The following is a 13669-nucleotide window of genomic DNA, read 5'->3' as shown; positions in this document are numbered from 1 at the left end:
AAGAAGAGCTGATTGTCAGTCTTTCAGACAGACAGCATTGAAAGGAATGGTAGGATTAGCTCTGTAAAGCTCAAAGAACATGATCTTCTTCCTGTGAAGTCTCAAAAGAACAGCTGTGCCAAATCACACTGAAAGACTAGTCCAGTATCCTACCTCTGAATGAGAAAGCCTATTAATATACATGCCTACAGGGGTAACACAAAACACAGGAGGAAAGCTTGTTGTGATAATTCTCTCATATAATCTCCCAGTTTCTAGAGATCTGTGGCTCAAGGATTTCCTGAACCAGAAAGAATGTATTTTATTAATGGCCATGATACATTTTTATTCTGTCTGCCCAATCATTTTAAGCACATGTAAACTTCTAACATCCACAACTTCAGATTCACATGGTGGGGGGGGGGGATGTTCTGTAAAAACCAAAACCAAACAAACAAAACCTCCTAATGCTTCTGAACCTCCTGCCTACTACCTTTGCAATCAGCTAGCTGCTAGATTTCTTAATACTCTCTAGCTTTTGCATTATGTGACCCTGAGCAGCTGCTCATCCTTGCTGTGTTATTTTACTGCATATACAAATCTCTACTATGGCCCCATTCAATCATCTCTTTTCCAGTCTGAAGAGGCTGAGTCTATTCAGTCAGTCTAACTGAGAAGCTCTTCAGGAAGCTCTCCTCTTAATCACTCCATTTTCCTCTCTGTATCTTTTCTAGCTCTATTAGAGGTTTTCCTGGGGAGGGGGAAGAAAAGAGAAACCCACCAGAACTGCACACAGCACTTCAGCTGGAGGTAACACTGTGGATGTATAATGGTGTACAGACATGCTGTATGTGCTCTTTTAACTTCTAACATTCCCCTCCCCACCCAGGTTCTTTTGTACCATGAATGAACATTGAGCAACTTGTTTTTATAAAGCTATCCATTATGACCTAGGGATTTCCTTCCAATGTTACCCTAGCCAGTCTGGATGTAGAAGAAGAAACCATCCCATATGTGGAAGAAAGGAAAAATGCTAACTCTCACAGCAACTCTTGATCCCATCTGCTATCTACTACCTATCCACTAAAAGCAACAGGTCCTTCTACAGACTTTACTACCCCAAATAATTTAGTATTGCCCACAAACCTCATTAACTCACCAGTCACCTGTTTTCCAGATCATCAGTCCAGATTCTATGGAATTTTACTGGCACCTCCTTCTGTACTCTCTAGAGTATATTTGTTATCATTTGAAGAGCTACTCTGCTCTGTAAAGACTTTTCCTTATCAATGACAGCTCAGATTCTATAAAAGCTTCTGGTGAAGGATCCTGCTGACCTTCCTTTGAAAATGCAACTTTCTGCTTTATCCACTTACCAAAAAGGCTTCTGGTGAAAGATCTTGCTGACCTTCCCTTGAAAATCCAACCATCTGCTTTGCTCACTTACCAACCTCCTTAGAAAACTCCAAAGGATCTTCAAGGCAAGCCACTTTGCCAAAAAGCATTGTTATCCTGTATTTACCTGTGCAGAACACATATTTTGTCCTTCACTACTTCTACCTACTTGGCTCACCCTGTGCATGTAGATGTGGCACTCAGGAACATGATTCAGTGATGGACTTGGCAGTGCTGGGTTAACAGTTGAACTTGATAATCTTGAAGTTGTCCTACAACCTAAATGATTCTATAATTCTACCCCTTTGTCCAATACACTTAACTAGCCTGCATTTTCTCAAGACTTCATGGAGAGCAAAGCAAACCCCCTCACTCACAGCCAAACACAAGCCCACGCTTTCTCAGCACACCAAAACCTCAGCTGCTAAAACATAAAAAACATTGAAAGGAACTTTCCAAAGGACTCACACATCTGCACTGGAAAACACTGGCTACACCAAACTTCTTCTCTGTGAAAGGCATCAGTGTTGAGGCTTCCTACACCAGGCACATAATTAGCTCAATGTAAATACTGCCAGAGAAAACTTAACTGTGATCTCACACCTTCCTCCAACCCTGAGAGGATAAAAGAAGGGATTTCCAATGTTTTATAGGGATTCTACATGACTTATTAGCAAGGACTTGGCCACTTTGTGTTAATACAGAGAAGTGCAGACTCACTCCTTCAGTAAACAGATGCAAGATTCTGCCATCTTAATATGTAGTTTGGCAAAATAAAAGGTTTTGCTACATGTAAAAAAGAAAAATCAGTGTCTCAGTGCTTTCCACTCCCTTTTGCTTTTTTATGATGAAGGTGAAAATAAATTATTAATAAATGCATCTGTATTCAACATGTTATAACATGCAAACAGAAGCTGCTGTGGATCTTTAAAGGATTTGAGGAATATTGTTGCTCAACCAGTAGCTCTGAGCTCTACAAATACCAAAAGCCCCGTTCAATTCCCAGCCCTGCAATAGAGACCCTGACATCCCTCATCCTTTGCAAACCTTAGACAATGTTCTCTGAGACACCCAACCCTACTAACCATGAGCCAGGGACTCAAAAACAGCACCCCAGGCACCTCTGACACTGCAAATGCTCCACACAGTAAGACTCTGAGATCAGACCACAGTCCAAGGAGACTGAGACCAAAGCATTTCATTCAATTTTGGTGGGAATTTACTAATACAATCAAAAGTCATTGAAAGGTGTAACTTACCAGAAAATGTTGCTTTCAGAAAGTACATGGTTTCTGACTTAAAAGAAATATACATACATTTGTAAATTCTCTACCCTTGGGAGAGATACAAAGTCCTTCTTACACAGTAAATGACTTTTTTTCCCATTCCAGAGGATTTTAATCAGTCATAAACACATTAATAGACAAGCACACATGATGAAGACACTGTTATTGCAGTACAAATACATCTTTTTGGATTAGCTTGCATCACTCAGTTTACGTTGAGGAAAAAAAATTATTCACAACAGAAGCATCTGTTTTGGAACGTAAAGAACTGTACCAGCATAAGTCGCCCATATCCTAATTTCCTTAAAATATTTCTGGTGTGAAACAGGGCCTGCACTCACAAAATCACAGACTCAGACTTACAAAAAAAAAAAAAGCTATACCTTAAAGAAATTTTGTTAAGCACTGTGCAATTCATCCATAAGGGTAAAAAAGCCTCAGTATGGTGCATTTCTCTCTTTTCCTTTAGATTTACTTTTTAAGGATAAAAGCATCCCAAAATGCGCTCTAGCTTGTTTGCCATCTGTCCTGCACAATTTTGGGTGGGAGGGAAAAAGCAGAACAAGCCATTAAAAATATAGCCTCCACATCACAACAGGAAAAAGTGAAGGATACAAGAGCTGCTTATAAGCTGTAAAAAAAGTAATGCCAGCACCCTGAGTTGGAAGACAGGAATGGCATCAGACAACTCCTAGCCTACAGTAAACTCCCAAACTCCAATTTGCAGCGCTGCATTCTCCACCACAGAAAGAATTCCTCTTTCTTCCCCATGGCTATACAATCCATCAGAGCCACTTGTTTCACTGCTAAGCTCTTTCCCATGCTTTTGCTTATGTTTCTTTCTCCTTATACACATTCCCTGTACAGATTTTCCATCTCTCCCCTTTCAAACACTACATCCTCCCCACACCCACTTTCCTTCTCTCCCCTTCTAAACACTGTTGTCTTCTTGATGTGGCCTTTTTCCACGTTTTATCCTCCAGAGCATTCACACAATCACCCCAACCCAACTACTGACAGGAGACTCTTGACCCTTTACCCTTTACGTACAGTCTGTTACTCCTCCTTGTGCCCCTACATATTCCTCTACCCATTAAACACCCAACCCAACATTTCCTGTCCTCTATCCCAAATAATTTCATCTACCTCCCCATTTCCTGCACACCCAGCCCTTCCACAGAGCCCCAAACTTTCTCACACACCTGCCCCAGTCCCTCACACATGTAGTCCATCACACCCAGAGCATCTCTAATCCTGCACAGCTCTTTTCTCCTATTCATCTTAGCCTCCCCCACCCCATTTCTGTCTCACCCTGCACAGCACGCTCTCCTTCTCCCCATGCATTGCCTCTCTCATTTCCACTCTGTGCAGGACGAGCTCCCACATGCACCATCCATACCCCTTCTTTGCAAAACATGGTTTTCCACAGTCTGTTCCTCACACCTTTTGCACAGCACCCTTTCCCCTATACATTGTCCTTATCTCCCAGCACAGTGTCCTTATCTCCCCTATACATTGTCCTCACTCCCCCATGCAGCATCCCCATAACCCCACCCTCTGGCAGAGCATCTCCCCATCCCTTTCCCCACACTGTCCCCTGTTCCCTCAGCCCCATGCCCTGTCCCTGAACTCACAGAATCACACGATCAATTAGGATGGAAAAGACCTCTAAGATCCCTGAGTGCAACCTATGACTGAACACCACCTTGTCAACCACATCATGGCACTGAGTGCCACAGCCAGCCTTTCTTTACACACCTCCAGGGACAGCGATTCCATCACTGCCCTGGCCAGTCCATTCCAATGTCTAATCGCCCTTTTCATGAGGAAATTCTTTCTAATGTCCAACCTAAACCTCTCCTGGCGTAGCAAAAGACTATGTCCCCTCGTCCTGTCACTCGTTCCCTGGGAGCAGAGCCCGACCCCCACCCGGTTCCACGCTCCTGTCAAGGAGCTGTAGAGGGGCAATGTGCCCCCTGAGCCTCCCTCCTCTTCTCCAGGCTAAACAACCGCAGACTTGTGCTCCAGACCCTTCCCCAGTTCCGCTGCCCTTCTCTGGATGTGCTCCAGCCCCTCAATGTCCTTCCCGAATTGAGGGGCTCAGAACTGAGCACAGCACTCCAAGTGCGGTCTCACCAGCGCCCGGCACACGGGGACGATCACTTCCCTGGTCCTGCTGGCCACGCTATTCCTGACAGAGGCCAGGATGCCACTGGCCTTCTTACCCACCTGGGCACGCCTTGGGCTCATGTTCCGCCGCTGACGATCAGCACCCCCAGGTCCTTTTCCGCTGGGTCGCTCATCCCTGCGCTCTGTCCCTGATCCCACACCCCTTCGCCCGGTTCCTGTCCACGCCTCTTCCAGCGCCCTTTCCCTTCTGCCATGTGCCCCATCCCCGCAACACCCTCTCTCCATTCACCGCCCGCTATTCCCCACACCCCGTTCCCCGTGCCCCCCGCCCCGCCCCGCCCTGCCCCGGCCCGGCCTCACTCACCGTCCAGCGACACGAACTGCCCCACGGCGGAGGAGCCGCCGCCGCTGTTCTCCACGAACTGCACCTCGGACACGATGATGTTGTCCTCCAGCACGGAGCCGCAGCCCGTGCACACCGCGTCCCCGCGCGCCGCGTCCACCTCGATCTCCGCGCACCCGCAGGCGCCGCACACCCGCCCGCCCGGCATCCTGCCCGCTGCACCGGGACGGGCCCGGCCGCCGCCCCCGCCGCTCGGCACTGCCCGGCACAGCCCGGCCCGGGCCCGCGCAGGCCTCGCTCGCCGGCACCGGCACGGGGAGGAGCGCGGCGGCCGCCGCCACCCCGCCCGCTCTCGCGAGGCTTCGGCCGCCGCTCCCGCCCCTCCGGAGCGCTCCTCCCTCACGGCCCGCGGAGCCCCGAGTCCCGCGGGGATCCGCTCTCCTGCCGCTCCTCTGGCGCTCCTGCTCGCCCCCAGCTCCTGGTTCCAGCCCTCTGCCGTGGGCAGGGATGCTTTCCACCGGACCGGGTTGCTCAGAGCCCCATCCAGCCTGGCCCTGAACATTGCCACGGATGCGGCATCCGCAGCTTCTCTGGGCAACCTGTGCCAGGGCCTCAGCACCCTCTGGGCATCCAATTAATCAATAAAATTCATCAGTCAAATTCATCAGTCAAATCTATTCAATCGTTCTGTAATGCTGAGATGAAAGTTGTTTGGGCCCAATGAATTTGCTTCATTACAGCACTTCAAGCCCTGCCTGACAAAGGCAGCATGAAGTTGAAGTCTGGTGCTTTGGAACTCTTTGTTTATTATTGTAGAATTACAGAATGGTTCGGGTTGGAAGGGGCCTTAGAGATCATCTAGTTCCAATCCCTCTGTTTGGACAAGGACACTTTCCACTATCCCAGGTTGCTCAGAGCCCCATCCAGCCTGGTCTTGAACACTCCCAGAGATGGGGCAGCCACAGCTGCTCTGGGCAACCTTTGCCAGGGCCTCAGCATGGCCACAGTAAAGAATTTTTTGTGAGTATTTAATCTAAACCTTCTATGTCTCACTTTGAATCCATCCTCCCTTATCCTGTCACTACATGCCCTCGTAACTAGTCTCTCTCCATCCTTCTTTTAGGGTCCTTTCAAGTACTGTAAGGTACACACAATTAGATCACCCCAAAGCTTTCTCTTTTCCAGGCTGAACAATCCCCATTCTCCCAGGTTTTCCACACAGGAGAGCTACTCCATCCCTCTCATCATGTTGGTGGCCTCCTCTGGACTTTCTCCAAGGGGTTGATGTCCTCAATGACTCATAGAATCACTGAGTCAAAGAGCTCAGTTTTCATCCAAATTATTGCTCACTTTAGCACTCAACCCACATGTAGCAAATCAGCACCATAACACAGATGGGAAGGAAGCTGAGCAGAATAGCTGCTGTAGCTGGATGTTTGTATAAACTTCCATCTGTCGGCTTTTGAAATGCACCATTAATGCAGCAGCAGGAATTTTCACCTTATAAAACTCAATACTGTCAGTATCTGTCTTCCATGAAATGACTCAGATGCAGCCAGGGATCAGGTACAGACCTCCAGGAACTGACTGGAACAAATGTACCATTTGTACATGGTACAAAATGACTTGTTCATTTAGAGACACACTGGGGCACACACTAAAGCAATATCTTTCCATCCAGAAAGCTGAGCATCTTATAGCCCTCGGATTATGTCTTTTGCCTAAAAATCTTAAGGTTCTGTGCTTTGGAAAAGAAAAATAGCAATATCATAATGGAGATTTTACCACTATGTACACAATTGGTCTTTCTTTTTATTCTATGCACAGAGGTGTATTTTTTGAAATAAGAACGTTGGGTCTCTCCAGATTCCTTCTGCTTCTGAAGGTAATTTCCTTCCTGAAGTTCCTCCTGCTGATGATGAGGTAACGTGTGCCACAGTAGCCAAGCATGATCTCACAAAATTATACACTGTGTAGATAATATCTGGGGAAAATTATATTCCTGATAAACAATCCCTGATAGGCTCTGACAAAGGCCAGCATGAACACAAGAAATCCTGCAGTGAGCAGTTTTGAAATATCTTTCCATTAAAAAGTTTCTTTTTACCTCACTTAGGTAGAGACTAATGTATTCCTGTCCCGTGAGGACTTAGGTTTCACATCCTTTTGAAAATTGCTGGTGCTTTAATTAAGCGTTGCAAGAAGTTTCTGTGAGTCCCAAACAAGTTCAGAGTGTTTCACTTTGAATGTGAGCAGCAGAGGGCCCTTGAGAAAGCCTAAGATACAGCTGCTGTCCAAAGAAAGAATCTCATTTAATGTCATACTGAAGAAGGATGTCTGTTCTAATATTTATCTTCTTATAAAGTGAGGTTAACGATGATGAAATAAAATGGGTTCCCAGTCCAGAAGACTTCAGTCTTTGCCTCTCACTCATGAAAGCTTTCATATACAATACCCCTTAAATATTTCAAACATTTCCATAGGACTGTTTTCTACCAGCCAAAATATAAGTAATTTTTCACCCCTTTAATTTCTTTTCCTATTCTGCTTGCTAGAGGATTAATGAAACTTCTTTTGACTTATAGCATTGAGCCTGCTGAATTAATAACCCCTAGGTCAGTTTATTGAACTTAAAAAAAATAACCTTTTACTAAATTGTCCTAAGCCTGAAAGTAAGAGCTGGTCATTTATAAATTTGTATTGACAAATCTCCTTTCCCTGCATTATTTTGTCCTTTTAGTTAAGAGGAGGAAAGGACCTGCTTTCCATTTCACCTACTCATGTTTAGTATCTCTTATTTTGACCCCTAAGTGTGCCAAAAAGTGGTGATCAGGATGTCTGTTAGCCCAGACCGACCAATTTCCTTCCTGCTGTGCTTCCAAAAACATCAAATACAATCCACCTGTGGGTGTATGGTTTTGACATTCAGTTGTTGAGGTTTCAGAGAGAGGAATTGTTCTTATTTGCTTGAAAATTATATATATTTTTTCCCTACTGCTTTTACAGCATCAGGAAGAATGAAAATGGGGTGTACAAATCCAGCCTGGAGTGTGAGGGAATACTACTCTGTTCCTGCAAATGCTGTGCAGCACGACAGGAAATATGCCAGGGCAAGCTGATGACACAAGAGACAGATCCTCCTCTATGAACATTAAGATTGGGAGCAGCTACTTCAGTGCCAAATGACAGAAAAGCCAGAGCCTTTCTGGCTTTTTGGTCGTAACTCAACTTTCTGGGCACTGAGTTTCCCAACACACCAGCCTGCATGGGAAATATTTTCATAGCTGAGGTGAACAAAACTTAATCCCTTAATTTGATCAGCTTCTGTGAGCATCCTCAGCTTTCTGGCATTTCAGCTGGAATTGTTCCTCTTAAAATCATGCCTAAGAGCGTTGATGAAGTCACTCAAGAAGTTTGAAAATGCACAAAACTTGAGGCAAAAGACAAGCAGAGGAAGCCTTTTTTGGATTTGGACAGTCTGAGATAAGGCATAAACTATGCACTCAACCTGAAAGTTTACACTTTGGAGATGAAGTCATAGGGTTACTAGACAGAGGGGTGGGAAAAAGGATTTTGAAATGAATTAATCTTATAGGGTGATATCAAGTGCATACTTGGGGTTTTTTGTCTGTGTCAGTTCAAACTGTAGCCTCGGCTACACTGGTGATGGACACGAGGGGGCACCCAAGGAAATGAAATCGTCGAGGAGCTGCAGTGCTCCCAAAGTTCAGGCTGGTTTTCCATCTGTTTTTCTTTTTTTTTTTTTTTTTTTTTTTTTTTTTTTTCTTTTTTTTTTTTCTGCTTATTTTGTAATTATTTCCACACATTGTTTTCATGACGCTCATCAATGAAAGGTAATTGAAAAAGCTTTTTGGGGGGAACATTCTGAGAAGAAAAGATTTTGGCATCTACTAAATCACATCACTGCTGTCCAGAGATAGCACTTGATGGCTCAGCTTGATTCCTGAGTATACGGCAGAGACCCCGTGGCTTTCCCAGTTACTTTCCCAGGATCTGTGCCGGGTACAATTCATAGTACATGAGGACAACAGGAAACACAAATTCTGTCACTTAGAAAATCTGCCAAGAAATTAGCAGAGGAAAAGTCCAAAGGTATTGAGCACAAAGATCCAGAAGCTACCACCCCTTGGTGAAGTCTCTCATAAGCTGGAAGCTGGGAGCAGCTGTTTTGCTCTGAACATCTGCCCCTGCCAACACACCACTTGAAGATGCATGACTTGTCAGTGGGTGCTTTTAAGAAGGATGTAAGCAAAGTAAAAATAGATGTGTCCTCCTGGTTTCTAGCAATCTGCAACTTAAGGATTCGCCAGCTGGAGGCTCATACACACTAGCAGACTTTTTATCTCTTTAATCCATTTTTTGTCTGTGTGTGCTTTGAAGAACTACAACATCTGGTGCTTTGAGGTGTATCAATATAGCTCGGTAGCAAGTGAAAAAGTTTAAAAATGGCCCAAACATATCACTTGGCAATCCTGTTCTTATGCTAGAGTCAGTGGTGAAGAGTTGCTCCCACCACACTTCTTTCATGTAACTTGGGATTTCTTTACTCCTGTTTTATAGTTTCCCTCAATCACGATCACTTCACAAGAGCATCTCTTTCTCCAGATAAATAATGTGATGCTGATAAGACAGTCCTAACACAAAATAATCTGTTCAGGGAGTCATTTAACAGGAAATTCTTTTTAGTGAAACACTTGTTATGTTCTGCACTGAATAACTGCAGGCCTCCATCACTTGGGGATATAAGCACTGGCAAATATTCTTATAAAAATGCAATTCTGATTGTTTGCAGCTCTTGTATTCTGAAATTTATTTATTATAACATCAATTGATTCATCTCTCAGCATCAGAGAACCATTCCAGTCAGCCAAGTGCCTGTTTAAGCAACTGTCTGCATAAGGAAATTGAGCTGAAATGAGGAAATTCCAGGTTACAGGTCTCATTTTTGTGTGCACACTTGATACTTTGATGCAAATATGTCTTCTGTATAGCCTAAAAATGAGGCCTTCACTAAATATTGATACTCATGTGCAAGGGTAAAAAAACAGGGACTTGACACTGAGTGGTTCTGCATACTCAAACACAGAAGCAAACCACAGATCTCATAGAGTGTTCCTATTGTTTTCCCAAATTCGGAACAGAAAGCCAGAAATTCATACTAAATGAGCTGGAAGCATCAAAAAGTAAATATGAGCCTCCTTTAGTTCTGAAGAATAAGTTTGAAAAAATAGCTGTGCAGTGGTTCATTATCTGCTTTAGCATTGACGTAAATTCAATGCAGTAAATTCAGTGCAGTTTAAAAGTATATATACTATAAACTCTGTAAAGTACCTAAGATAGTGCTGACCATTTATAAATTATACCTGGCAAGTTACAGATAGGATTAAGAGAAAAGACAGCCACTTAAACAGGAGTTCACTAGCGTTGTGTCAGGACATTAAAAACCCTGCTGTCACCAGGCAGTATTAATAAACTCTCTTTATTGGCATCTCTTAGGCAGAAGTCTGCCATGACCAGAATGAGTGTGCTGGCATCGAAGGAGAGTATGCCAATCAAGTGTTGTGGAAGACCATGAAATACCTGTGTGTCAACATAGACTCAAAAGTGTGTATTTTTTAATGTCATGAGCCTTTTGGCCATCAAGGACTCCCTTCAGACTGAAACCTGCAGCATTAAGAGAACATTAATGCTCAAGCCTCTGCTCTTGCCAGCATGGAAGAGAGGCTGGAAGCAGGGTCAGGAACAGAGTGTCCTTCTTCACACAGCCCATTAGTACCAGGGGAAGTTAGGATGGAGCAAGGAGCTTGGGTCAAACAGGCTGGCCTGTGGCTGAGGCCAGTTCTTGCCTGTTTGGGTCATAGAGGACATCAAAGAATTGTCCTTTCAATGAGCCGTGTGTCATTGCCAGCTTTTCTGACAGGAGAGTCCCAGTGCCTCAAATATGCCAAAGTTACCCAAGTGCCAAAGAAACCATCAGTCAAAACTGCAAGTGCTGTCTACTGTCTAAAGCTATGAGCAGGCTAAATAAAAACACCATTTTACTTAGAGAAGTTACAGTATAATAACTTCCTGTCACTGGAGAATTTTCAAGAATTTGGCAGATTTCCTAGTTTGAATTAGTTGAATAAATTAGACAAGTAACATTTTTCAGAGGGCAGACATAAAAATGTCTTGAGTAAATCAAGTTGTTTCATACCAGTAAATTGAGTCAGCTTAAATTACAAAAAAAAAAAAAAAAAAAAAAAAAAAAAAAAAAAAAAAAAAAGAAGAAGATGAAAAGAAAAATTGCTTATATTTTCTTTAAGTGTGGAGTTATCACAGGGAAAATCTGCCACAATTTTCAAAATGAGACATTTATCATCAGCTTAGGTCTCCATGAGTGTATTTTTTTTTCATTATAAAATAATTTAAGAGAAAAATTTTAGTACTGTGCAAGCACATATTTCCTTCCCCAATCTTACCCCAGGGTAAGAAGTTTCTTAAACACGATCCATCCCCAAAGAGGCAATCTTGCCATTTCTTCAGAAAAAAGACCACATCAGTAGCACAGAGGGGGAATGCTGTCACCACAGCCATGCCAATCTCTGTTTTAATCAGAAAGAGCTGGGATCATCTCTGCCCTCTGTATTTTACAGTTCACCTTACTTAGTTGGGAATTGGGAGCCACAGAACTGATGGTGTGAGTGAGGGACAGGTCTGGAAATCAGCACTTCCCTGGGAGGATCTGTTGGTTCACATCTCTTGGCTCTCTGTTTCCAGGTGCTACAGATTCAGACTGCCACCTGTCCCCATTAAAATCAAAGTTTTGTGTTCTTCTTCCCCATCTCATGAATTAAAAATGTTTGGGGTTTTTTTTCCTGTAAATTAAAAGTGGGAATCTGATATAACAATATGCCAGTAAGATCTGGAGCCTTTGGCTTGCCCTTCCATTGTCTGTGCTTCAATCAGTCAGCTCACACCAAGATTATAAAAAACCTGACCCAGGAGTTTACAGTCTGAAGCCCAAATTGAACAGAGCTGTCAGCAGATTATGCATTCGACCAAACAATGAGGTCTTCAGTCCCTTTTTGAAACAGTTTTCATTGCAGGGGTTATGTTTGCAGGGTATCATATTGCTGAGAATTACACAAAACTATTATTTTTGAAATGAGTACAGTAGACAACAATGTTGTCAATAAGGCAAGTTGTTAGTAAAGTGTGTATATTTATAGCAGCATGAGAAGTATTTCAGAGAGCTCTTAGCATGTTCAATTCCACATCCACATGCACACAACATTCCAGAAAATGTAAAGCTTAGCTACTATATGCTTTCCTTTGCAAGGGAAAACTAGAAAACTATGTTTCCATACATTTTCTACCTATGATATTTTACATATTGAAAGCCCCTATTGAAAGGGACTTTATATATAAAGTCAATAGAAAGGATGTCCAAAAAAAGAATAAAATTATACTGCTGGCATTTCTAACAAATAAACTGTCTTCCCTTCCTAATTTATCCCATTCTAAACAGTAACTGTGGAACTTTCTTCCTAATAAAGCTTTAGATCTACTGCTATGACTTCTCACCCATGCTACAGAAATACTATCCAGATGACCAAAGATTTTGTAATGCAGCAAGCTGCAACAAATATCCAGCTGAAACAGCAATTTAGTGGACTCAGAGCAAAACCAAATTATTTTTATGGGATATAAAATTATGAGGAGCCTTTCCCAATATATACCATGACTAATGATCATCAGCCTGTACAACAATGACACTTTAGCCACTCCCTCTGTGGTCACCTTTCATTTGCAATCATCAAGTCTGTTAAAAACAGGAGGAGAAATTGCAGTTTAAAAGTGAGATTTTATCAGCTTTCCCAGACAGAGCCAGATTGGGAAAGAAGAGAAAAAGAAAACTTCCTCTCATAACTTAAGGAGTAAATGAGCAACTAATAAACATTCTAATTTAATAAGTGCACATATCCTGCTAACAAATTTTCTTTTGAATAACACAACTGAAAGGTTGATGTGGTGTTTTGGTTTGGTTTGATTTTTTCCAAAGAGTAAAAGTAAATCCCATAATTAATTTATAGCAATAATGAAAAAAAAAATTGAGCAATGTGCATATAAAGTTTAAGCTGGGAAATCATAGGCAAATTTCATTTTCCAGTTTGGAAATAAAATCCTAACCTGCTGATTTATGCTCCCTCCACCCCATTTTTCACTCAGTGAAAACAGCACTGGCCTGCATTGACAATTCTCTTGAAAAGCCCATGAACCTCGAACAGCACTGCTGAAATCCTGCATTTCTGCCATAACAAGCCTGGCAGCCTGGACAGAGCTGATGTAACTGGCTCCAGACATGTATTCTCCACGTCAGCAGAGCTTTGCTGTGCTGTACTGACATGGGGGATGCTGACATGCAGCACCGAGGACACGGCTTGCCCTGGGTCCCCTGCGTGTCTTCATCGGCCCAATCCAATCCAGCAGCTTCTGAGACTGAAGGTGAGACTTTTTCAATCAAACTCCTCTG

General features: G+C 43.2%; 1 protein-coding gene across 1 annotated transcript in view; it reads right to left on the bottom strand.

The window, feature by feature from the left end:
- BRF1 (BRF1 RNA polymerase III transcription initiation factor subunit) overlaps positions 1–5377 on the bottom strand; it is a 172505-nt gene extending 167128 nt beyond the window's left edge. Inside the window, exon 1 of the mRNA XM_053945059.1 lies at positions 5155–5377. Coding sequence (XP_053801034.1) covers positions 5155–5341 — 187 coding nt within the window. The 5' untranslated portion in view covers positions 5342–5377. The remainder of the gene's footprint in view (positions 1–5154) is intronic.
- Positions 5378–13669: the final 8292 nt, after the last annotated feature.

Source organism: Vidua chalybeata, chromosome 6 (assembly GCF_026979565.1).
Source record: "Vidua chalybeata isolate OUT-0048 chromosome 6, bVidCha1 merged haplotype, whole genome shotgun sequence".
Lineage (NCBI taxonomy): Eukaryota > Metazoa > Chordata > Aves > Passeriformes > Viduidae > Vidua > Vidua chalybeata.
Note: the sequence above shows the minus strand (reverse complement) of the source record. Positions and strands in the feature narration are given on the sequence as shown.